Source organism: Budorcas taxicolor, chromosome 8 (genome assembly GCF_023091745.1).
Source record: "Budorcas taxicolor isolate Tak-1 chromosome 8, Takin1.1, whole genome shotgun sequence".
NCBI classification, from domain to species: Eukaryota; Metazoa; Chordata; class Mammalia; order Artiodactyla; family Bovidae; genus Budorcas; species Budorcas taxicolor.
Window position 1 is genome coordinate 9,712,731 of NC_068917.1, and position 26,134 is coordinate 9,738,864.

Genomic DNA, 26,134 nt, shown 5'->3' on the forward strand with positions numbered 1-26,134 from the left:
ATACTGAAGGGAAAAGTGCACTTGACATTCAGGAATATATAGAGGATACCAGACCAATAGGGAAGATAAATTGGGGAAAAATAGCTAAAATAAATACTTTAAGTGTGTATGAGCTATGAACAAAAGAGATTAAATAAGCTTCAGAAATACAAAGAGTTAAACAATGTCTCATGGATTTCTTTTTTTTTTTTTTCAGGTGAAAAATCAGATAATTTTCAAAGCTGGAGTTGAATCAAACGTTAAATAATGGCAACAGGTGATTTAAAAAGAAGCTTACGGAACTTAGAACAAGTGCTTCGCTCGCTAAATTACCCTAGAGAGGTGGACTGTGTAGGGTAAGCTGCAATATTGAACTTCTTTGTATTATTTTCACTAATGATGTGAGGTAACATTTGACATGGGAGGAGTATCTAAATAAAAATACAGATTTTATATAGGTCCTTTAATTTTTTTCATCGAAATTACTGAGATATTTTAGAAAGCAGTTAGGAGTTTGTTTCTAAGTAGGAATTAATGAAAAATTCCAACTCGAGATTTGAAACAGCTTTTAGAAGTAGAAGCACGATATTGTAAGTATGGTCTCTGTACAACTTTTAATCTCATGGAAGTATAATGGATTTCATTAATGCTTTAGTTTACCAGCCTCCCACATTTAGTTGGGTGGTATTCCTTTTTGATTTGGAAGATTCTAGTTAACAGATTTCTTATGACAATTTATATCATACTTGTAGATTGTTATTAAGCTATCTCACTTAATAGCCCCACTTTGAACCATTTGCTTTAGTTTCCATTGTCCAAATATGACTGACTTGCCTTTATAAAATATAGCAACATGTCTTTCTTCTCTAATTCTGCTAGTCTAATATACACTCCTATCATTCTTTAGCCTTTGATACCTCTTTTCCTTCCTATGTGGCATTGCTGACTGATTAAATATTTCTCCCAGGAGAATGCAGCTTGATGTCTGGTGCTTTTATTCAATTCACTGCAGTTTCCCCCTTTCTAGAACTGCATGGAACGTCTTAGAAGCTAATTAGACATTTATTCTATGAATGTATTGAGGGACAAGTTCATATTAGGTATGCGTTCAAGTAGTGAGTGAACCTGAGTTAAACCAACTCAGTAGCATCCAAGATATTCTCATTGTGAATCAGGGAAAACTAACTAAGAGAAGGCTGCCATTGAAAGAGTAGTGAAGAGACAAGGGAAAGTTTAGCTCAGATGACTGTTACTACGACCATCATCTGTGAGAAGCAGAAGGTTATTCCCTGATCTGCTCCCATGCTATGTTCCGGTCATATATTGGTTTCTCAAAACAAGGACATCTCTACTATCCAGACTTGCAGGGACTAATCAGTTTGAGTAACCACATTTTCTTCTTCCCACTTTTAAGCATTAACGTTTTAAAAGGCATTTTGGATAGAAATAATTCTGAAATGTACTGATTATTCTCCTCTCTTCTGAGTATAGCATTCAAACATTTGATTTTTCTTATTGACCTAAGCTTATCATTAAGAACAAGTTTAGATTATTTTATAATGTAGTAATATCTGCAGTGTTTATTGACACGGGGTTGGGGGAGGTAACACTATCTTGCTGCTTCAGATTGCTCTCCTTGGCCACACACACACACACACACTATCTTGCTGCTTCAGATTGCTCTCCTTGGCCACACACACACACACACACACACACACACACACACACACAATCTTGCTGCTTCAGATTGCTCTCCTTGGCCACACACACACACACACACACACACACACACACACACACACTATCTTGCTGCTTCAGATTGCTCTCCTTGGCCACACACACACACACACACACACACACACACACACACACACACTATCTTGCTGCTTCAGATTGCTCTCCTTGGCCACACACACACACACACACACACACCCCTCCCCGCCCCCTCTCCCCCCCCATGTATTTTGGGTTTCTTTATACTTTTTCCCTTTTTAAAGTTTCATCCTGACATCTGTTGTTTTTTGTGTTGGCTTGCCAATTTATAGTATTTGTTTTTCTTACTGTTTCTAGTCTAAGTCTATGGAAACTGGATAACCAAGATTTTGAGATTATTTAGCAAAAGAGGTATTCATTACAGACTGACTGTTTTCTATTATAATGTTCATAAAATAGACAGATTTTTCTGTAAAAAGTACTTTTTCATGTTCTGTTTTGAACTGTCTTACAGAGAGACAGAGTTGCCAGAGCAATTTTCTCATTGAGTAAATTATAATTGTACCCATAAAGATAAAAGAGAAACAATTTATTTTTGTCCTGAAAAAACAAAATGTAATGTTATTATATTTGTTCTCTTCCTTATTTTAAAATTGGGGGCAGGATGGGGAGATTTATATACATGTTTGAATTTTGTGGAAAACAATCATTTGAAGTAAGTGCATTGTTACATCAGTTGAACAAATACTTGCTGTGCTTTGTTGAGAGACAATCGGTGAAGACACTTCTTGGTGAGAAAGATCCATGTGTGGAGACAGTTAGACAACAGTACCAGACAAGGGCGTGAGGCATCAGATCCTGAACACCTGGGGAGTTGTTCTAGAGAGATCCTTGTGGGTCAGAAAGATGGCTTCATGGAAGGCTTGAGATTGGATGGATTTATTCATACAGAATGAATGACACATAACTGAAAAGAAAGACATACTTTTCTAGGCTAGAAGAATTAGCATAATCTAACAAGGTAGATTGCAAATGCGCCTGATGTCAGGGGAAGATCGTAAACTGGTCAACCTTGTTAGCAGTGATATCTTTTCCAGTCCTGGTATCCTCATCTGTAACTTAGAATTCATAGTATTTTTCTCTTGGAGGTTTATGATAAAGAGTAAGTGAGGTAATATGAGAATATTTGCAAAACCATAAGGCCTAGTTGCATACTCTATGGAGGTACATTTGCTGTATTGGTAGGAGAAAATAGACTAGATAAGTAAGGCCAGTCTTTGGAAAATCAATAAATACTGTGAAACAGACTGTTGGTATTGATGCTGAAGAGTTTTTGTTTCATAGTAATTTGGCTGCACTGGTTTAGAGTAGGGGTTGGAATCTGAAGGGTCTCATGCATCCCCTAATTATTATGGCTGTTGTGTTAAATTATGGGGTTTTAACAGCTTTTCATTGTGGAATTAAGCATATTAAAAATCTTTTTTCCATACAGTTTGGTAAAGGGAGATACAGCAGCCTCTCTGCCCATCATCAGCTATTCCCTTACCTCATACTCACCCTATGTAGCAGAACTTCTGGTCGACTCCAATGTTGAGCTCCTAGCAAAGAATGACTTGCGCTTCATAGATACTGTCTATAAGGTATTTTGAGTTTATGAAACAATAATCCTTTTAGAAGTCATCAAATGATTTTTTTAGATCAATATTTTTATAACTCCTTACATATATAGTTGATAGGTTCATATGTATTTATCTTATGTAAATGAAGTCTCTGTTACAATCAAGATGCAATTTGTTTGCTTTTATGTTTCATACTCTTAATAAATATGATGACTGGTAAACATTTATCATTGATTATCATTTGTCTATTTTATATCTGTTTTTAGTAAAATTTGGTATACTGGCAGAAGTTAGAGTGAATGTAGTTTTATTAAGTAAAATTTGTGGTTCATAGAATTGTGAGTTAATTTATTAATTTAGTTCTTTGTAAGAAGGAACTGCAACTTATGTTAGAACACCTTGTGTTCCTTGAGATCTGAAACCATGTCTTATTATCTACTTTGGCATCTACACTTGTACTACATGTATCCTAGACTTAATCTCTGTTTGATTTTTCAAAGCCCTACTTTGTATCATTAATTTTATTTAAGTACTGTGATTTATGTAACCTTAAAAAAATAGTAAAAGCCAATTTATCAAATCAAATCTGCTTTTTTTTGTTCTTTTTTAAGTAAAGAGTTTGATGAGATGGTAGCTTTTATATGTAGTCTCTGTTTAATCTTCCCTTTCTTTGCTTCTTACCTCAGAAAGCATCCATGGCAGCCTAAAAGGACTTCTAGGAAATCTGAGGTTACACAGAAGAGATTTTGGAAATTACAGTTTTAATCTGTTTCTTTCATTTTACACACGAGAAATTGAAACTGAGTAGCCTACTGACTTGTCTAAAAATTGTCATAATTTCTATAAACAAAGAGAACTATGGTTTTCTGATACCTGGTATTAGCAAACAAAGGAGTTTTTCTAGTTCCTATGAGAATATTTGAAGCTTTTGATGATTATCTTTTCCATCTTTCTGGATAGCTATCTGGTACATTCCTAGCTACCTGTTTTCTACCTATTTCCTACTTGATCCGATCTCAGCACCCCTACAGATCTCTTTAGTGCCCTTTCTATAGTGGCTTAATCCTCTCCCATCTCTTAAAAATGGTAGTACATCCCTGGTCACTTACCATTTTAGATTTTTGAAAGAAATTGCTCCCAACCATAATGCTGGTCTATTATTTCCTCTTTACAGCTTCTTCGTGATCAATTTAATTATAAACCAATCTTGACAAAAAAGCAGTTTATCCAGTGTGGATTTGCAGAATGGAAAATCCAAATTATATGTGATATTTTGAATTGTGTGATGAAAAAGCACAAGGAGTTGAGTAGTCTTGAGAAGGTAATTTTATTAATAGATTTTTAACTTATGTTAAGTGGCTATATTTTAATATATAAAGTCAATACCTAGTCAGCAAATTAATGCACAGTACAATTACTGTGCTACTCACAGATTTGAGTGACCTTACAATGCCTGATGTTTGCTTTAAATACAAGTCATTTGTTTTGACACATTAGTGACTTGGAGCTACTAGTCCTAAACTAATATAACAAACTAACATAACACATTTTCATCACTTTGTAGTTTTCAAAAAACATGTGGTCTCATTAGACTTGCAGTATTTGGCAGTCACATTTCATGAAAATTTAAATGACAGAGGAATTTAATATATACATGCTACCTTCCCACATAGTTTAGAAAGAAAGAAAGAAAGTGAAGTTGCTCAGTCATGTCCGACTCTTTGCAACCCCATGGACTGTAGCCTAACAGGCTCCTCCCTCCGTGGGATTCTCCAGGCAAGAGTACTGGAGTGGGTTGCCGTTTCCTTCTCCAGGGGATCTTCCCGACCCAGGGATCAAACCCGGGTCTCCCGCATTCCAGGCAGACGCTTTAAAATCTGAGCCACCAGGGAAGCACATAGTTTATGAAATCTTAATACCTTTTTTTTTCAGACTCCATCACAACAAAGAAAAAAGACCAGTTCTGCCAAGTCAGAACCTTGTTCAAGTGCTGAGAAGACATCTACTGAACCTGTGGGCATTGATGTCACTGGCAGATTTGTGACTTCAGGAAAGGTGGGACAGTACAAAGACAGTGTGTCGCGTTAAGAATTACCTGCCTGACTGATCCAACACACAAGGTTCACTTTTCTGCCTAACATCTAGAAAAACATTCTACTCAAACATTAGAGTGTAAGGATTTTTCACAATACATATCGTGTATTTTCTGGTAACATTCCTAAAGTTAGAAGAAGAGGGTAGAAATGTACAGTTAAACATGTTTTCTCTTTATATTTCTAATCCCAAATTCTGCCTCTTGTGATGGTGAAAATTTACTCTTAATTATGTATCTAATCTTCCTAAAGGCCTTCGCTTTAGTTCTAGGTCTTGATTTATATACATTTATATTTCTGTACCAGGAATATAGGTTAGCCAATGGTTGATAGTCCTTAAATCTATAATCTGGTTTGGGGATGGTGTTCTGAATATTTTCTGTTTGTTGGCCGATACTTTCCCTGCCCTTGTCTGCTTCAAGAAGCTGTGGCTGAATGAGTTCAATGCATTTAGGAATAGTTTTTCTATCTCCAAGGGAAAATGAAACCATAATATTATTTTATAATGGTAAATATGCTTTCAGCTGTCTTCCGCATGGGGCAAACCCATCGAGACTGAAGGATAGACTATCAGACAAATAATCAATGTGTCATTAGATACAGGATTTGAGTATATTTGAGTAAGATTCAGGGAGTTATTTTTCCCCAATTCATAATATGAGTTATATTATGAGTAAAGTATAAATAAATTAACAGATTCTGCTTATATAATTTATTTCTGAATTTATTTATACTTTACTCCATTATAAAATGTAGTGACACTTTACTAAAAAGGCTCCTATGTCTGGAACTTAAAAAGAAAACTGTGCCTGTTCTGTCTCGGGTAATGAGGGCACTGTGAAAACAAATGTAACTGTCCTGAATCCTTTCCCAACTAGAATTTATCTAAACAAGGAATTTTTTATTCTAGATTTTTCAGATCTTCATTGTGCTTTTTTAGCACAGTATTAGGTACACTGTAAGGACTTAATGAATCTGAGTTGATATAACTGAATACATTTTTCAATCTTCTATTTCCGTGTGGGGCTGAGAAATGATCTAAATTGTATTAATGGAAAAAGATACAAAATTTTAAGACATTAGACTTATTTTTAATTTTCTTAAAATTTCTTTTGTTATCCATCAAAGTTTTATCAATTATATCAAAATTATCAGAAACTTGGGTAGGTATTAAAATTCTTCCAATTTAGAGAAGCTGGAGTCAGTAAGTACACTGGTTTACATGAGAAGCTGAGTCAGTGCTAAAGCGAATTGTCTCCTTCTCCCATGCTTTTTTGGAGTGCTAGTTGTAACTTCTGTGTCAATGTGTGCTGAGTTTTCATTGTACATATGCAGATTGTCTGTAGAAAAAGGAACTGGCAGAAGAGTCCTGCATAAATGCAGTTTCATCTAAAGCCTTCCTCTCAATGCTTTCCTTTTGTAATTGTTATTGAGGAGGGTCTGATGTTTTGTGGTTTATTTAATAGAAAAAAAACATTGTAATGAGTCCTACTCATAAAGCCAGCTCAATTGTCTATATGCATGAATAGTGTGTTAACGTTTTAAAAACAACTTCCTCTTATGGACCTTCTCAAACATTTACCAAAGTATCCATTCAGAGTTTTAGCAATTTGTCAACTCTTTGCTACTCTTCTTTTATCTTAATTGTAATCACTTTTCTCAACATCTTTTCCCCCAAATTGAAACCTTTTGAAACAAGTCACAGACGTCGTTGAATAGATTATTTCAATATTTTGTAAAATATAAAAATGCTGTTTAAAAATCATGGCCACAACTTTATCATCACATATAAAATATTAATAAATGTGTAATATTTGGTGTATGCATATATGGTAATTTATACTTCTGTAAATCTTAAGTGGAAAATAGGATGTTTGTTTTGATAAATTACTATGTGTGTGTTTAAAATAATTGTGGAAGAGAACATGAAAGCATCTCTGATGTATTTTTCTCTGTGCAGAAGAAAGCTGTGGTGATCCGACATCTGTACAATGAAGATGGTGCTAACGTTCCTGAAGATACAGTAACAGATGTTAACGAAGCATTTGATGTTTGTGACTTAAAGGCTGCTGAAATAATTCCTGAATTACAGGTTCCTGACATTAACTGTGAACAACAAGTAAGAATTTGGGGCTTCTTGAACCAGTATTTCTTGCTTTGATGTACATAATTTTTTAAGTGTCTAACCTTTGTAACATTTCTAGTCTTTTAAACTATTGATCATGACATGTTACCATTACTTAAGAATCGCTAAGTCTTACTGAATATAATTAAAAAGATATTATTTGCTGCTCATGTTGAGGGTACTGGGAGAGAGGATGCAAAGCCGAATAAGACGCAGGACTTCTTCAAGCTTTACAGTCTAGTGAGAGACATAGAGTACTTTGTAGTGAAGGTTCTTTTCCACCTCTTCCCTATATTGATGAATGGAAAAAAATGATGCACTACAGCCCTTTCATTTTCCTTTTGGGGCCCTTGCTGTCCTTTGTGCCCTCTTTTCCTCTCTTTCCATGAGTATTATTTCTATTACTTTGTAGTCACAGACCCCTGTTATAATGTCTGGTCATTAGTGCTTCTGTTAAAACTTCTTTTTATGTCTTTTATGCCTTGTGACTTAGATCTTGTTATATAGTTGATATGTAAAAGCCACCAGATATCCATTAGGCTTATTTCCTGTTTATAGCAAAGGGAACAATCTCAGTGTACTTTCATTTGTTGGTCATTTCCTCTTAGTTTTCCTAATTATAAGAAGCTATTAGTTATAGTTTTATTTTCCTAACTGATCCTATTCTGTCATTTTAGGATATAAAAGTCAATCCTGAGGTTACTGCATTACAGTCTATGCTTGCTGAATGCCAAGAAAAGCTTAAGAAACTGACTTGCATAGAGAGTAGATTAGAATCTTTGGAAGAAAAAATGAAAGGGAAAGTGATGGTGAATGAAAAAACCTGGGCTAATCTTCTGAGTCGTGTCACTCTTCTTGAAACAGAAATGCTTTTATCTAAAAAGGTATTTTCTTTCCTTTGCTTTTACAGAGTATCTCAGATACAATAAAGAACTTTTATTCATTATTATGTGTGTATTCTTCGGGATGCTAAATAAGAGATTGTTTTGGGTCTTGGGAAATATTTAGTTGGAATGAAGTCCTAGTTGGACACAGCCTGTTTGGTGGTGCCTGTTGTGACTATTGCTTTTCCCTTTATCCAGTAAGAAAATCTGATGAACTTGTATCAATTTCTGGTCCTAGTCTATCTTTCCTTCTTAAAAAGTAGATTCAAGGTTTCTATCTCCTTCAACATTTGAAAGATCGATTTTTTTTTTTTTTTTTTTTTTACTTTTCAATACTGTATTGGTTTTGCCATACATCAACATGAATCCACCACGGGTGTACATAAGTTCCCACTCCTGAACCCCCCTCCCACCTCCCTCCCCATACCATCCCTCTGGGTTATCCCAGTGCACTAGCCCCAAGCATCCTGTATCCTGCATCAAACCTAGACTGGCGATTCGTTTCTTATATGATATTATACATGTTTCAATGCCATTCCCTCAAATCATCCTGCCCTCTCCCTCTCCCTCAGAGTCAAAAAGTCTGTTCTGTTCATCTGCGTCTCTTTTGCTGTCTCGCATACAGGGTTATTGTTACCAGAAAGATCAATTTTTATATGTAGAGATATTTATGTTTTGCTTGTAAATAAAATAAAAGTAAGCATATATATGTTATGCTTAGCAGTAAGAATATAAATTGAGAACATATCTTTTCATTTTATTCTAAATACTAAATTGTATTATTTCAGAATAATGAATATATAGAGTTTAATGAGATGAGTGAAGACTATGCTTCCAGTAGTGACATGGACAGTCTCAATCCAGGTGAGCTCTTGGTATATTGGAATTGGTGATACGATTAGGAGATCTCACAAAAATGTTTTTATAGTATTTGATTATTTTAATCCCTGAAACCTTATTTTTTTAGAAATTGCAAAACTCCTAAGAAGAAAGAAAATACTGAACTTATAGACGAGTCAAGAGTTTCTAGAAAAGCCAACTTACATATAGTAGTGAAATAAATTCCAATGTACAAAATTGCAAACTTGTAGAGGCATTTTATTCTTTTATTTGCAAAGTGCTTTAGAATAATAAATGGACCTCCGTAGTTTCTCATTTAAATTTAACAATAACTTTCACCAGGAATGGCTTCCCTGGTGGCTCAGATGGTAAAGAATCTGCCTGCAATGCAGGAGACCTGGGTTTAATCCCTGGGTCAGAAGATCCCCTGGAGAAGGGCATGGCAACCCACTGTAGTATTCTTGGCTGGAAAATCCCATGGACAGAGGAGCCTGGCAGCTACAGTCCATGGGATCACAAAGAGCTGGACATGACTGAGTGCCTAACACATAATAACTTTCACATATGTGAATAATATATGTAAAAGAAAAAAAAATTGTCAGTAACCTGTAATGTGTTAAAAACCTCTTATATTTCAACAGTTTACTGATGATGATAGAATGTGAAGGACCTAAAATTGGGGCAATCACCATGTCCCTTAACTTCTTTGGCTACTGGCATTTCCATTGTGACTGAACAGCAGGGATAAGGTTTCTAAGCTGCTTTTCAGTGATAGCTTTTTTTTTTTTTTTTTGATTCTTACACTTTTTGAAAAGACAAAGGTCTAAATTTTGTCTCACATTATAATTAAATCATATTTGCAGAAGAGATATTTTTCCGACTGAGAATTCATAATCAAGCTATAGTAATAAAAATTTAATTCTCAAGACAATACAAGTGCTTTATTATCCATATTTTACAGATGAGGAAGAGAGATATTTAACTGCCAAAAGCTACATAGCTACTGAATGATGGGACGTGTTTGAATTGAGGCAAATTAGCTCTGACGTTTTCTTCTCAGCACTGCATACTTAGTGTACATGCCAGTTTCATTCCACAGCAACAATTTCAATATTTAGGTTATTAGGTACAGTTATTAGAGATGCTATTTCTGGCACTAAATTTATTATAGACTACAAGTTTCAGATTTGGTAAAAGTTGGCTTTTTTTCTCTTTATTATTCATTACTCAACAAATTTCTAAGCTCAGTTCCAAGACCCTTGAGAGCAAGAACTTTATCTTATGGTCTGTCCAGCATAATGTCTGTATTTTTGTCCCCAGTAAATATTTACGGTAGACATCAAGTTTTCATGCATTGCAAGAATACTGAATGCCTGCTATTTGCAAACATTGTCTTTGCCAAGTTCGATGTTGCCTGTTTGGGCTTAAACTTTTTAAATAACATATTGCAGCACATACTATTAACCCCTTAGTTAAACACATAACCAAGTTTAAGACCTGCGCTAGGACTCAGAGTGATGAGCAGACAGACTACTGTCTGACATGGATTATAGATTAGGAATGAGGTGAATACTTGTCTCAGAAAATTTTTAGTCTGACCCTGATCAATTAAGAGTCAAATTTATGAAGTTTCTACATTATATCTTATCTATACATGCTACCTGGAAGAAGAGGGTTTGACTTCTTTTGATGCTGAGAGTAGCAGTTCACCAATCTGATCTTAGAATCATGTTGGGTTGGGGGTGGTTTCTGTGAAGTTCATGCTGATGTGAGTAGAGGAATGGAGCCAACAGGCAAGAGACTGTGGCTTGATGAGAGCCTGAAGTTCTCATGTGGTAATATTCTGTTCCACAATACAAAGATTGTCTTTGTAGGCTTATGGTAAACTGTGTAAAATAGTTTAAATGGGTACCTGATTTTTCTTTTTTTTTGGCCTTGTTTTTGCATATGTACCATGACTAAAAATGCAGGGCTTATGGGGTTGATTGGACAGAAACTTGTCTTTTCTGTGATGTTCTATAATTGATTCAGTTGTAGGAAAGACTTGCCATCATTTTGCTGCATGAATAATATCAGGATACTGGAAAAGGAAAGTTATTCAGTTATATAGAGAAATAAATCTGTGAACCCTGAATTTTAAGCAATTTTTTCCATAGATATCAACTAAGGGTAGAATGTTTCTTGATTTTTAGGAGGTATATACAGTTAGTTTTAGTAATAATTGCCACTATTTTAAGAAAAAATTCATGCGTCGGTAGCCTATATTTAAAAATACATTAACTTGTATATTCAGTTGATTGCTATCATGATAAAGATAATATTACTTTTCTTGATTTTTATTGGCCAGTTTTTAACATCTAGATCTTCATGTGCAGGTCATTATCCTAAGAGAATATTAAAGACTCATCTAGACCTATACCAGTAGCCATTTTATATTGAGATGTTTATTTTCCTTCCCTCTATACATAAAATTTTAGATATTTGACTCTCCCATGAAATAAAAAGTTAATCTAAAAATTAATTTCTCCACAGACAGAAAAAGCAAAGAGGAAAGGCATGCAAATATTCCCTTATCCTTTGGTTATAGTACGGTGTCATCAAATTCAACTCCCAGAACCTCAACTGTTAATTACTGTGGTTTGAAAGAGATCTCAGAGGTAAGAAGAATCTGGCAACCACTTACATGATTTCCTTTGTAATGCCAGAAAAAGTAAGCATTGGATTTAGTTGTAGATGCCATTGGCAAGAAAAATAGTGAAACTATAAATCTCAATCTTATAAAAATTCTTTGTGATAAATAAACAGTACTTAGTGCAGTATTCTAGACTGTGTTTTATATGTTCACGGTCCATCTTGGATTATGGTTTACTTTGAGAAATCGCCTAAATTTGTTGCTTTTTAAATTAAAGGAAACAACAATGCAGAAAATGGAAAGGATGAAAAAAATGTAAGTAACCAGAAAAGGGCAACAGAGATTCATTTCTCTATAGGGAATTGTGTTGGATTACAGTATATAAAGAATGTACATGTGTGTTTCAAACCTTGAAGGTCTCTCAATCAGGTGTGGAATTTCCTTCAAGACTCCAGTGAATAATAAATCCATCTACAGTTATGTGTTTGTGAGATGAGTCACTGTTTTTGTTTCCAACAAGCGATGTAAAACATTGTTAATGAAATTAATTGCAGATTAAAGAGTGTGATGATATTTTTGGTTGATATTAATAGTTAATCAAGAAATTATCTATTTTTGATAACTACTTTGTCAAACTGTTAAATTTTATGTATGTAGATGAATGGTGTGGGGACATGTAAGTATTGTTAAAGTGTTGCTAGTCTTTGTCAGAAAGTTGTTGGTATGATAATACTGAATATGATACTTTCATCTAATATAAATATAAATTATGTGTATTTTTTAGAGAGAAGTTGAAATAAAATATGAAATTATGTAAGGTTATCATGCAGCCTACTGCTTTAAAAAACTATATATATATATTTTTTTGAAATTTGAAATGTGCTGAAATAACTTATGCTCCATGATTTAAAGACTTAAAATTGACTCTAGTTATTTTACTTTCCCTTCTGGCCCCAGTATACTTATTAACAGTACTTGTACCTATAAATAGGCACTGAAGTTTATTTAAGGCTCAAAAGCATAATTTCAGCAACCTAAATCCTACACCTCACTATGGATTAGTTATTTACTTAATATATTATTTCCTTATTATATTTCAGGTTTGAAGAAACTGCAGAGTTACTGAAATGTCCAAATCACTAATTATAGAATTGTCTGCATGAACTTCTCTAGGACTTTGGCTAATGTACATGTTGTATATTTTAAAGAGTTCTCTATGCAATTTCAATACACTGGAATGTTCTTATTAGAATTTGAATTCCATTTGGTATATTTGCTTTTTGGTTCCATATTGAATAAATACTTAAATATTTTTGCGCTTTGATTATACTGCTTTACTGTAAATTTTGCTATTAGGACAGCTAAGGTGCCAGTACACTTCTTTTAGAGCGTCAAGTCATTCCAGCACTGTATTTTTGTGTCAACATTTGTTGGCAGTGTGCTAAATAATATGTTTTTTAAAGTACAGGCTTGAGGACCATGGTTTACATCCTGTTGGAAACACTCCACCTGGGACTTGCATGTTGTCCCTAGGAGGCTCTCATACCTACCATCTTGCCATCTGTACTAATGAATATGTTGTAATGAAAATTTGAAAATACTCATTGAAATTTAAATAAATATACAACTATTTCATGCGCAGTCAAAAGGCAGCAACACATTTTCAATTAATGTTGAGGAAGTCATGGCATGATTCTCCTTTTGTGTTTGGCAGCAAGTTGGACAGTTGTGAAAAATGTGTTGAGTGTTTTAGTACTCTATTCTATAACACATTTTAAGACCAGCAGCTCAGACACAGATGGTGGCCGTTCAGTATTACAAGATACACAATGAGTATTTTTGTTTGTTTGTTTTTTTAAATGATGGGAAGTTATGTTCTTTTTGAGAGAGAAAATAATCTTAGATGAACTTAGAGAAAAGTGGAATTCATTTTAAATAACTAGATGAATTATTTTATTTACTCATATATTTATATAATATAATTTGATATTTGCCACATGTGAAACATTAATAATAAGTTAAAATTCTAAGTATAAGTAACCTAAAAAATACTTTTATTATTATTCTAATACAGGGACATGTGGAGTCATCATACTTTAAAGTTATGAACTTTTGAAGTTAGCATACAACTTTGAGTTCAGTAGTTTCAGTAAATATTTCTAGAATTAATGAATTCATTTAGCTTTATTTCTTTCATTTGCAAAAAGTTATAAACCAAGAGATTATGAAAAACCACTTTATCAATGAAACTTCTAAAAATTTAGTATCCATAGGCATGGAATTGTAGCACCACCTTGTGGTTTATATGCTGGTATTTTATCTTTTATTAAGATATATGGTTTCCTGTGAAATATAGGATCTTATTTTCCCTTTGAAAAATCAGATTCAAGTTTTAAAAAGAAATGTTTTGGAATCTTCTTTTTTGCACAAAAGAGAAGTTATCTTCTTTTCTCATGGTCTCTTTTTCCCCTCTCTCTCCTTTATGTAGTATACACATATACATACCAATTGTTATTGTTTAGGCTCTTAAGTTGTGTCCACTCCGTGACCTCATGGACTGTAGCTCGCCAAGCTCCTCTGTCCATGGAATTCCCAGGCAAGAATATCGTAGTGGGTTGCCATTTCCTTCTCCAGGGGATCTTCCTGACCCAGGGATAGAACACGCGTCTCCTGCATTGGCAGGTATATTCTTTACCACTGAGCCACCAGGGAAGCCATGAATACCAGTTAAAAGATTTTAAACATTTTAAATTTCCTGATATACATTAAGTGTGCCAAATATAAATTTCTATTGAAAATATAATAAAAGATGTCATATTGTCTAGTAGAATTTGGAATCCAAATTTTTTCATACTTTTATCTAACAAACTTACACAGGAATTAATGAAAACAACTCATAAGAACACCATGCATTTACACTTACAAAGAATCTTACTACTTTGACAATGTAATTTTTTGGGGAAAAGAAAGCAAATTTGACTTCATTGAAGTTATTTATTATTCTTTTAACTCTCCTGGAAATGGTAGAAAACTTTTTCCTCTTAGGTGATTTGGTGAGTAGCTTGAAACCATAAACCAGCCACTTGAAGTTCTTAAGAAAGTAAGGAAGGGGACTCCTGGTGAGATTATTTGGAGCTACATAATTAAACCCGCAGTTAACTAGAATTTTCACGAACTCCATCCCCTTAATTTTCCCCTAAGTGGGATGAAAGGTATTTATTATACTGCTCACAAAGGTATCAGCACCTGGTGTGGCCCTACCTATGCTGTGCTCTGAATACATCTGGATAGAGATCAGATAGAAACACTGAGAATTCATAAGGTGAAGTAAGAAGTAATGTCAACTCTATGAAAATTGTAGGCATAACTCAGAACTATTAAGTTGGAAAAAATGGCTCTACATTTGTTTGTTTGTTTCACTCTAACACTTTGTAATGTCATGTTTTAACATGTAATACATTCCCTGAAAAATAAAACTTCAAGACTTTGGAGGCTGCATTTCATGCTACTCATTCCTACAGCTTTACATCGTTGACAGGCACTTGGGGAGGCATTAAAAAGTAAATGAACCTTGTCAATTTTACAAACTACAGCACTTTCTGAGATCCAGTAACATTATAGGTTTAATTTTTGCTTTTTAACAATTCCCAAGTTCATCTAGTGAAAATGTCGGGTTTCTTACCCTACTCACTCAGAGTGATAAAAAACAGCAGTAGTGACACAGAGAACATGCAGATTTATTGGGATGGGAGGGGATCTTTCAAAATCCATGCTCATTTGATTATGGTTTTTATATCTAATACTTGTAGTAGTATGAATGTCTTATTTGTCTCTAAAGTTCACAAATCACAAAAATTATTTGATTAAAAAAATTTTTAATGAAATATTCAACTCAACATTTTAAGGTTAAGAATAGAGCAGTTGGATTCCCCTGATGGCTCAGTGGTAAAGAATCCGCCTGCCATTGCAGGAGACATGGCTTCGCTCCCTGATGGGAGGATCCCACATGCTGCGGAGCGACTAAAGCCTGTACACTGCAGCTGCTGAGCCTATGCTCTCGAGCCTGGCAGCCACAACTGCTGAAATCACATGCCTCAACTACTGAAGTCTGAGCACCTAGAGCCTGTCCTCTGCAATAAGCCACTACAATTAGAAGCTGTCACACCACAGCTAGACAGTAGCCTCTGCTTACCTCAACTAGAGAAGAGCCCATGGCAGCAACATAGACCCAGTATAGCCAAAAAAAAAAAGCATTTATTCAATAAGTATCCCAAATGCATAAATAATTTGAACTATATATTATGGATGGGTATTAAGATAAAGGAGGGCATCATAACTACTGATTTCTGAATCTGACATCTTAATTTCAATTTAACATCAGTCATTTAGATGTTATATCATCTTGCTATATCTGGTAATGTATTTAAATGTGGAAAATAATATGTAGCATGAATTTATAAGTTGATTATTTTTAACATAATTTCCCACACTTAAAGCGTGAATATTTCTGAGCCTTAATGCAGTAAGTTTCTCCCAATAAAAAAGGTGAGCAATTTTTAGAAACTACCATAATTTTAAAAGCTTGCACAAAACTAGGTAGGTCTAATTTAAAGCACTAAAAGCCAGAGAATTTTTACCAAAAAAAAAAAGAGATTTCTGCTTGCAGCAATATGACAAGATATTAAAAGAATTTTTTAAACTCCTGCAAGAAACCATCAAACATTCTGGAGGAAATGCGCTAAATATTTATCACAAGAAATTGAAAGAAATTCTTAAGGACCTAAAGAAGAGGAAGCAAAAATTCAGAGGGCTTGCAGCTGACTTGGGGTAGTTTGTTGACAGTAGGAACCTAAGGCTTTGAGGGTTTTTCCTTCTTGTTTTCTCATCAGCCTGATTGAGGAATAATTTACATATAATAAAACTTCCTTGGTGGTCCAGTGGTTGAGAATCCGCCTGCCAATGCAGGGGACAAGGGTTCCATTCCTGGTCTGGAAGTTCAGGGCGGCTAAGTCGGAGTACCACAACTACTGAAGCTTATGCCCTGGAGCCCATTCTCTGCAATAAAGAAGCCGCTGCTGCAATGAGAAGCTGTTGCAATGAAAAGCCCATGCGTTGAAACTAGAGAAAGCCCGTGCTCAGCAAAGAACACCCAGCACAGCCAAAAATTAAAATTTTTTTAATTACATACAAATGTTTTAAATTAATTCAGTTAACAGAATTCAGTGAGTTTTTACGTTCACGCGATTACTTTCCTAAGCAAGATCTAGAACATGCTGCTCTGTACCTAGTCCTCCACCTCCACCCTTGTCTTAACAACCACTGGTTTGCATTCAGTCATTTTAATATTGCCATTTCTAAAATTTCACATAAATGTAATTATACAGTATTTTCCTTTTGAGGTTCACTCATGTACTCTTGCCTGGAAAATCCCATGGGCGGAGGGGCCTGGTGGGGCTGCAGTCCATGGGGTTGTGAAGAGTCTGACACAACTGAGTGACTTCACTTTCACTTTTCACTTTCATGCATTGGAGAAGGAAATGGCAACCCACTCCAGTGTTCTTGCCTGGAGAATCCCAGGGACGGGGGAGCCATCAGGCTGCCGGTGGACTGCCGTCTTTGGGGTCGCACAGAGTCAGACACGACTGAAGCGACTTAGCAGCAGCAGGAGCAACATTTTGTATAAGGGAAAGTTCTTTCCCTTATATCACTGAGCCATATTTCATTGTGTGGAAATACCACAGTTTCTAGATGACTTATCAGTTGATGGACATTGGGTTATTTCTGGTTTGGGAATGTTATGAAGAAAGCTGCTGTGGACATTAGGATGCAAGTCTATTTAAAAATACACTTTTGCTTCTCTTGGGTAAATACCTAGCAATGGAATGGCTGGGTCATGTGATAGGTTATGTTTAACTTTTATGAGAAACTGCTACACTGTTTTCCAAAGTGGCTGTGCCGTTGCTTTTCCCACCAGCAGTCTGAGAGTTCCACTTGCTCTACATCCTCACCAACACTTGGTTTTGTCAGTCCTTTGGTGGGTGTGTGACCCCGGCTGGTCAGTTTCCAAGCGTAACCCTCACATGGCTCCGCTTGGCCTGCAGCATTCTCTTCCCACAGGTGGTGAGCACACCTAACTTAGAAACTGTTAAGAGATCTCACCTGTCCTGAGATCATCTCCATCACCCTAAGGTAGGACACTCCTCCTCACCAGTGATTAGTAAACAGGAGATGACAACATGGTACCTCATGGTGTTTTTTTTAAACAATTTTATTTGTTTTTGGCTGTGCTGGACTTTCATTGCTGTTCTGGCTTTTCTCTTAGTTGTGGCGAGTGAGAGCTACTCTCTAGTTGCAGTGCGCAGGCTTCTCATTGTGGTGGTTTGTCTTGTTGCAGAGCATGGGCTATAGGGCAAGTGAGCTTAGTAGCTGCGGCTCCCAGGCTCTAGAGCACAGACTCAGTAGCCGTGGCGCACAGGCTTGGTTGCTCCGTGGCCTGTGGGATCTTCCCAGGTCAGGGACTGAACGTGCCTCTTGAATTGGCAGACAGCTTCTCCAGCACTGAGCCACCAGGGAAGTCCCTCTCATGGTGATTTTAGTGTGCATTTCTCTAAGATGTTGAGTATCATGTCTTTATTTGCTATCTGTGTATATTCCTTGGTGAAAGTTTCTTCTTTTCCCTATTTTTTTATATTGAGTGGTTTGTCTTCCTACTGAGTTGTAGGAGTCCCTTGTTGAATACCTGTTTTGCAAAGATTTTTCTCCTACTCTCTGACTTCTCAAATTCATTTCCCTTAACTAGGTACTTTTAAAGAGCAGAAGTTTTAAATTTTAATGACATTCAGTTGATCAATTTATTAGTTGTTGGAACAGGAGTGTTGAAATCTCAATTATAACTGTAGTTGAAGGCTGCAAAAAATTCTCTTTTTTTTCAGTTCTGTCCTGTATTTTGAATCTGTTGTTATATAGATTCATAAACACTTTGGGCTGTTACTTCTTCATGATAAATTTATTCCTTTATCACTATGAAATGGCCCTCTTTATCTTGAGTAATATTCGCTCATCTGGAAATCTACTTTGTCTGATTTAATATATCCACTCCAACTTTCTTTTAGAAAGTATTATTATGGTGTTACTCCCCGTCTTTTTACTTTTAATGTATTTGAAGTGGTTTTCCTGAAGAGAATATATACTCTGTCCTTGCTCTTTCATGCAGTCTGTAAATCTCTGGAGTGTTTAGATCGTTTACATTTAACTTGATTTTGGACATGGTTAGGTTTAAATATACCACCTTATTTGTTTTCTTATTTCCCATTTGTTCTTAATTCTTTTCTTAATCTCTTTTTATGCATTATTTTGCATTAGTTGAGTATTTTTTAATATTTCTATTTTATCTCTTGACTTACTAATTATACTTTATATTTATGTGTGTAGTTGCTACAGGTTTGTAGGATACATCTTTAACTTACCACAGGCTACTTTCAAGTAATATTATACCACTTCAAGTATAGTATATGAACATTATAACTACATGTACATTCACCCCTCAGGCCTTTTTTGTTAGGCATTTTACTTCTACATGTTTTAATTCCACAAAACATTGTCATTATTTTGGCTTTAAACATTTATTTATTTTTTAAAGAGGTTTCCTAAAAGGTATTTGAAATTATTATAAAACTGTTGTAATTATAACAGTAACTATGATTGCTAAGTAGTTATGGTATTGCAGGGCAGAAAAATAGGCTATTGCAATAAGCAGAGTACAGAGCTTCCTACCAGACTCAACACAGAATAACGATTATGACGAACTGCATTACTGGCTAGTGGGAAAAGGATGGACTATTCAGTGAATACAGGCTTCCCTGGTGACTCAGAATCTGCCTGCCAATGCAGGAGATGGGTTAGATCGCTTGGTTGGGAAGATCCTGTGGAGAAGGAAATGGCAACCCATTCCAGTATTCTTGCCTGGAGAATCCCATGGACAGAGGAGCCGGGAGGGCTACAGTCCATGAGGTTGCAGAGTCATGCACGACTGAGCATGTGTTACACTACATTCAGTGAATAGTTTTAGGAAGGCCTGGCTGTCATGGGGTTGGGGAGATTAAATTAGAGCCTCATTTTATACCATTCAGTCATTTAAAGGTAGATTAAAGACATAAATATGGAAATAGAAATGAAAGTGAGGTCTGTGAGCAGCAGCACCAGCATCGTGTGCAAACTAAATCTGCATTTAAAAATATGCATATGAACGTTAGGGAAGCACTGGAAAAGATGATCTTTGTGGAAATAGTTCTTAACTCAAATTGCACAGGTCATAAAAGAAAATATAAACTTGACATATGGGAGTTGAATTACTAGCTAGAAAGATGGTGGCTTCCTGGAGGGTTGGTTGTTCATGCAGAAGGTAGCCCTCCCTGCAGATGTGTTGGCTGGAAGGTACTTGGCTGAGCACCCCCAGCATCCTACACCTCCTGCACAAATGGCGTGGCTTAAACAAGCCAAAACAGGAAACGATGTGATGGGTAAAGGGAACCATAGACATGGCAGAGCCCAGAAATCTCACTGAGAAGGAGGAGACAGCTCTGCAGGCATTCCAGTCTGGAGGGAATGAGAATCGGGCACTGGGGCTCGGGCCAGTGCGGGCAGCCATGGTGTGTGTGCAGGAGAGGTGGTTGGGGCTCATGACTGCCCTGCTATCCCATCTCTCCACTCCCTGCCATCCCACAGGATATCTGCCCACAAAGCCCAGGTATGTATGTTGAGGGGCAACTGTCTGGACCTGTCTGTGGAAATGCTGTCAATGTTAAAGGGCCTTAACAGTTCCAAAACCAACACCCTTTGTGCCTCTCAAGATGATATAGATGTTCATATGGATGAAACACAGGATGAGTTCACAGAGGCATGAGTTAGTGCTGGTGGCTCTGGCTTGACTGTCAAGCCCAGTCTCCATCTCCAGAGGGCTTGTTCAGCTGCTTCGTACCAACTGGAGATGCACCTGCAACCTGGAGCACCCCTTTCACCTCAATGGCAAGAGACCTAACTGCGGGTCATGGAGAATGGCCAGATCTTTGCACGTCTGTATTTTCTACTTTCTCCTTCTCCACCTCACCCACTCTGTGAGCTCTGATCTTCCCCAACAGAGTGTGCGAAGACAGTGGTTCCAGCACTCACATTTCTTCTTTAATGTCACATAAAATGTCTACAGTGGAGCCGGTTGAGATTGCAGAGGTGAGCTGGCCACACAGAGTCCATGGGTGCAAGGTCACTCTGGAGCAGCACTGACTGAAGCCCTCAGGTTGCACACACCTGGAAGCCAAACTACGGGAGTGGCCATGCTGGAGAAGGAGGGCCATCCTCCGAGACCACGGCCGCTGTGCAGGCATATGTCCCCAGCCTTTCCTTCCTGATAGCTGTGGTGGAGGAAGCCACCATCAGAGTTCTTGGGGCAAACAGCTCAACCTCTGAGCTTGGTTTCTTCTCCTGTGAAGGGAAGTTTGCCCTAGGGTACTGGTTCTCAAACTGGGCACTATCGAACCCGCGGAGGTTCCAGAAGTTCCTGGAAGACTTTGGTAGGAAGCACAGAAACCGTGAGAGGAGCCCCAGGAACTCTGAGCACTCGTCCCCCATGACTCCCAGCTGATGCCTCCCTCTCCATTTGTAAATTTTATTCTTACAAATGTGATTTTTACCACTAAAATACAAATTTGAGAATCCCTTAAAAATATTTCAGTCTATCAAAAGAAGATGTGAGATGACAAAGCAGAATTTTTTTTAGTAGGAATAACCAACAAGTTAGTATTCAGCATGTAAAAAGAACATCCCTAAATAAATATTCCAATAGAATACAAAAGATGAGTTACTGAGAAAAGACATCCTGAATGAGCAATATACAATAAAAAAAATACAGTCAATGTGCAGAATTTTAAGTCATTACTAAGTTTTATTAAGGGTGTGGTCAACCAAGTCTTAAATATCTGATTGAAGTGTAGTCAGTACAATGACTTTGCAGATAGTTTGGCAAAAAACTTGTAAGATGTGCGTGTCCTATGAAGTAGCAATGCCACACCACAGCATATACCTTAGATAAATTCCCTCATAAGTATTGACAGAATTTATAAGGATATTCATAGTATTTATAGTAGCATTTCATCAAATTGCCAACAAAAATAGTAACCACTGGTGACAACTGAGGCTGAAGAGGTAGAATCTTATATATTATCCTAAGGAGCTTTATCTTGTGAAACAATGGGAAGCCACGAGGACTAGAATATTGTTTTAGGAAGATGTCCCTGGTAGTGTTTGAGGAGGAACAAGGAGAGGGCAAAGCTGGAGGCTGGGGGACTAGTTAGAGGATGCTTACAGGGTCCAGGAGAGAAACGAGGCTGAAGGTAAAGAAAGAGCACTGGAGATGAAGAGGGCCAGAAAAGAGAGATACTGACTGGATGAGGAAGAAAGGGTGTTTCTGCCTTGGATAGGTGATAGTCACCTGACAGCATTGACAGCAGTCCCATGGAGTCACTTTAAAGTGCCCTATCTCCAGTGGGTCCAGCAGGATAAACAACATCCAACAGATCATTTCAGATAAATATTTTGATTTGTTGGCTGGGCTCCTTTATACTGGTTGATATCAATTTAGTATAATGTCTACCTCAGTGATTTAGTTGCTTCATAGTAGCAATCAGTTTTCTGGCAGTGGTTTTACAAAGTTCTAAAAGACTCAACTACAGCCCTTTTTCTTTGAGCTACTTAAAGATGGTCTCTGCTATGTCCTGGAACTGGCTCTGTTTCCTCTGTTCTCCCAGTGATATCAAAAGGCAACCTTTGTGCATGCATTCATCAACTGGGGCCTATCTTCAAGTCAAAAACATGACATTGTTCATTTTGGTTTTGGAATTAAAGACCGTAAAATTGGTTGGGGTTTTTGTTGTTGTTTTTTGTCTTTTCATTTTGTTTGTTTTCTCTGAAAAGTGAAGAAGTATAATTATTAATGTGGAATAATCTACTTAATGGTGATGGGGATTGTAGACACATTTGCTGTCTGCTCTCACGCTTAACTTTCTTTGGGGGATTTACCCAAATTTCCTAGTGGGTAACGATACTTTCCCTTTCTGAGCCATGTGTGGTTGTTGTGGTTTACTCGCTAGGTCATGTTTGACTCTTGTGACCCTGTGGACTATAACTTGCCAGGCTTCTCTGTCCATGGGATTTTCCAGGCAAGAATACTGGAGTGGGTTGCCATTGCCTTCTCCAGGGGATATTCTTGACCTGCATCTCTTGTGTCTCCTGCATTAGCAGGGGATTCTTTACCGTACAACCACCAGGGAAGCCCTCAGCCTCAAGCAAAATGACCAGGTATAAGCCCACTTGCCGTATAACTCATTCTACTGATTCCCAGACACTGATTGACAGATGAGCAGGCCACTCAACTGTAGGCAAAGAACTTGGTCTTCTGGGGAAGACGAGTTTCCTTCCCTTGCCTCCATAGCTACCAGAAAAGACTCTTAACTCTGTACAGTGTGATGTGAGGGTGTGGCTCTGGAGTTGATATACTTGCTTGTGCCTGAGTGAAAAGCTGCCATGTGGAACCCACAGAGGAAGGTATGTGGTCACAGCATTTAAGATGCTGAAGGAAGCTTCTTGCAAAGCCAGGTCTCTTTGTGGATTTTCACTGCCATGAAACAGTACACTGCTATTATTAGAGACCTTATGGGTGTAATGACGTACCCAGAAAATTATGTGTAACTTTTGAAAAATCAACCTCATTTCTTTAATTATTTTCTCATGACAAGAACTATTTGATATATATGATTTCTTAACCCTAATACTTTGACACATGTAAAAGATAGAATTACACAACTCAAGCAGATTAGCTTCAACATAGAAGGTATCAATTGTTCTTAACTTTTCAGGTCCAAACCATCATTTAAGAACAATAACAACAGTGAGCCTTTAACGTTTAAGATTAGGATGTAAAGAATTATTACAACTATGTTGTTGTTTAGTCACCAAGTCTCTTTGCAGCCCCATGGACTGTAACCTGCCTGGCTCCTCTGTCCATGGGATTTCCCAGGAAGGAATACTGGAGTGGGTTGCAATACTGGAGTGGGTTCTTCTCCAGGGAATCTTCCCGATCCAGGGATTGAACCTGCGTCTCCTCGATTTCAGGCAGATTCTTTACCACTGAGTCACTGGGGAAACCCTGTGACAACTATACTTCCCCATTTTATCAGGAAAGTAAATCAGGAGGAGTAGGAGAATACACAGGAAAGCACTTTTGTCAAACACACAAAAAATTACATTTTAAAAAGAGCTGGTCCTAAGAATGTTCAGATAAGTTGCTACCTCTTCCCCTCTTGGTCCAGTTTTAGTTGATTTTAAGTTGTAAAAGCTAAAGTTAAAGGAGACATGTGTTTTTAAATTGTTTTCAGTGTATCTTCAAAGTTATAAAGTAGTCAGTGTTAAAATATATCTGGTAGTTTAACAATAACATTTTGCTTTCAGGATAATGTTCTCACACTTTATAGCTTTAAGAATGTACTGTACTCATGGGAAAATGAAGGCTGTTACGAGAAACTGAAGGGAAAAGTTCAAAAGGTAGTCCATGACTTTTTGCCTTTTTTTTTTTTTTTAAGTTTAGAGAAAGGATAAGACTGTTTGGATTATGTTGTTCTCTGACTTAGTAAAAAAAATGCTAATGAATATATGTTAACCTTCAGGTTATCAACATTCTTGCTCAAGATAGATTTATAGTAAAAATAGACTACTGAACTGTCTTGTTAAATTTTAAAAGATGAGTTTGGATGAGTTACAAATAACATCCTCTACCCTGAGGTCAAAAAGAATATGCAAACACAAATTTTTTAGATAAGAAAACTTATTATAGTTTCAACTTTCATGCTTCTTATTAAAATGACTATGTAAGAAGTACAATCTTTTATGGTTTTATTTTACTATATAGCACTCTCTGATTTTAACATTTTCAAAGTACCACATGTTCATTTTCTCCTCATTTTGAAACCATTACAGTATTGTAAAGTAAAAAAAAAATAAAATTAGAAAAAAAAAAAAATTTATGCCCTTAAAAAAAAAAGTACAAAGAGCACCTTGAACTTTGTTAATATTTTGGTGTTATCTTTTTTATTTTCTTATGTGCACATTCATGTGAATTGTGTGAGTTATTAAATGGAGATTATATTTCAGATATAATTTTAATTTTTTCATGGGACTAGTGATCATTTTCCATGTCATTATATTTCTGAATATAAAATATGGATTTTTCACACTATTCTGTCCTAGAAGTTTAACAGTCATTTGACCTTCAGTGTGCTGGGCATGATACCATAATCTTTTAAATAATTTCTCTATTGTGCATTTTACTGGTTTATAAAGTTCCTAAATAGAAAAAGTGCCCATGATAAGCCTTCCTACATGTACATCTTTGATGGTACATATTATTTCCTTGGGATAAGTTTTTAAGATATGCAGTGATTATGGTAATTGGTATCTATTTCTGACTTTATGTCCACAGAAGTTATATCTTCTATAGGAGTTTTTAAGTATACACTTGCCTTAATTGAATATATTCACTTTGTAGATCTCTACTAATTAGTATCAATACCTATATTATTATAATATTATGATGTCATCATTGTATTTACTATTTTTTAAATTAGATTAAAATAATTGCTGAGGCTTCTTATCCCTACAGCTCTTCACCTGAGCCCCACTCCCCAGAGGAAAATATCTTGACCATTTTAAGTCTTTCTCCAGTGTTTTAACTGTATTTGTAAATAATCGGGTTAGTTTTTGCTCATTTGGTCTACTTTTGATCTTATCGCTAGACCACCTGTTATGGAATAGGAAGAATTAGCACTCTTAAGTGCTAGGTACCCATCCTGCTAATCTGTTTATACACCATTTTAATCTCTTGTGTTGTGTTTTCTGTTTCCTAGAACCTTCCCGCGTGGAGTGTCCCATCCTCTTGTTCCCACCCTGGCCGGCTGCATTCTAGGCCTCCTCCATCCAGCTCGTCCTGGACTGTCCTGGGTCCCTCTCCTGGGTTGCCTCTTCATTTCTGGGAACCCATGTCTCCCTTCCCTTGCTGCACTCGGATGTTTTAGGGGAGCTCCTCCACTAAACCCGGAGCCCCTTCTTCAGCAGTAAGTCTCTCAGTAGGTGGACCTTGACCCTCCGCTTTTCCTTCCTGCAGCATCGTCCTTGTTCATCTGATTTCCGTTTTCCACCAGCTCATG

At 36.5% G+C, this 26,134-nt stretch overlaps 1 protein-coding gene across 3 annotated transcripts; it reads left to right on the forward strand.

The window, feature by feature from the left end:
• The first annotated feature begins 226 nt into the window (after positions 1-226).
• CEP44 (centrosomal protein 44) lies at positions 227-26,134 on the forward strand. Of its 3 annotated transcripts, XM_052645248.1 has the most exons (10): positions 227-335; positions 3,185-3,332; positions 4,486-4,632; positions 5,244-5,366; positions 7,365-7,523; positions 8,207-8,413; positions 9,202-9,277; positions 11,786-11,910; positions 12,163-12,200; positions 12,986-13,114. In XM_052645248.1, the coding sequence occupies exons 1-10, from the start codon at positions 247-249 to the stop codon at positions 13,026-13,028; spliced, it is 1,155 nt and encodes a 384-aa protein (XP_052501208.1). In that variant the 5' UTR covers positions 227-246; the 3' UTR covers positions 13,029-13,114. The 3 variants fall into 3 exon arrangements, with proteins under 3 accessions (XP_052501208.1, XP_052501207.1, XP_052501209.1); XM_052645247.1 differs by lacking the exons at positions 12,163-12,200; positions 12,986-13,114 and adding an exon at positions 25,835-26,134; XM_052645249.1 differs by lacking the exon at positions 12,163-12,200 and having other exon boundaries at positions 12,986-13,004.

Bases quoted from the DNA above. Each gene is read 5' to 3' on its own strand.
- CEP44 (XM_052645247.1), top strand. From the start codon at position 247: ATGGCAACAGGTGATTTAAAAAGAAGCTTACGGAACTTAGAACAAGTG. The intron at 4,633-5,243 runs GTAATTTTATTA...TTTTTTTTTCAG, and splicing joins AGTTGAGTAGTCTTGAGAAG to ACTCCATCACAACAAAGAAA. The intron at 8,414-9,201 runs GTATTTTCTTTC...GTATTATTTCAG, and splicing joins AAATGCTTTTATCTAAAAAG to AATAATGAATATATAGAGTT.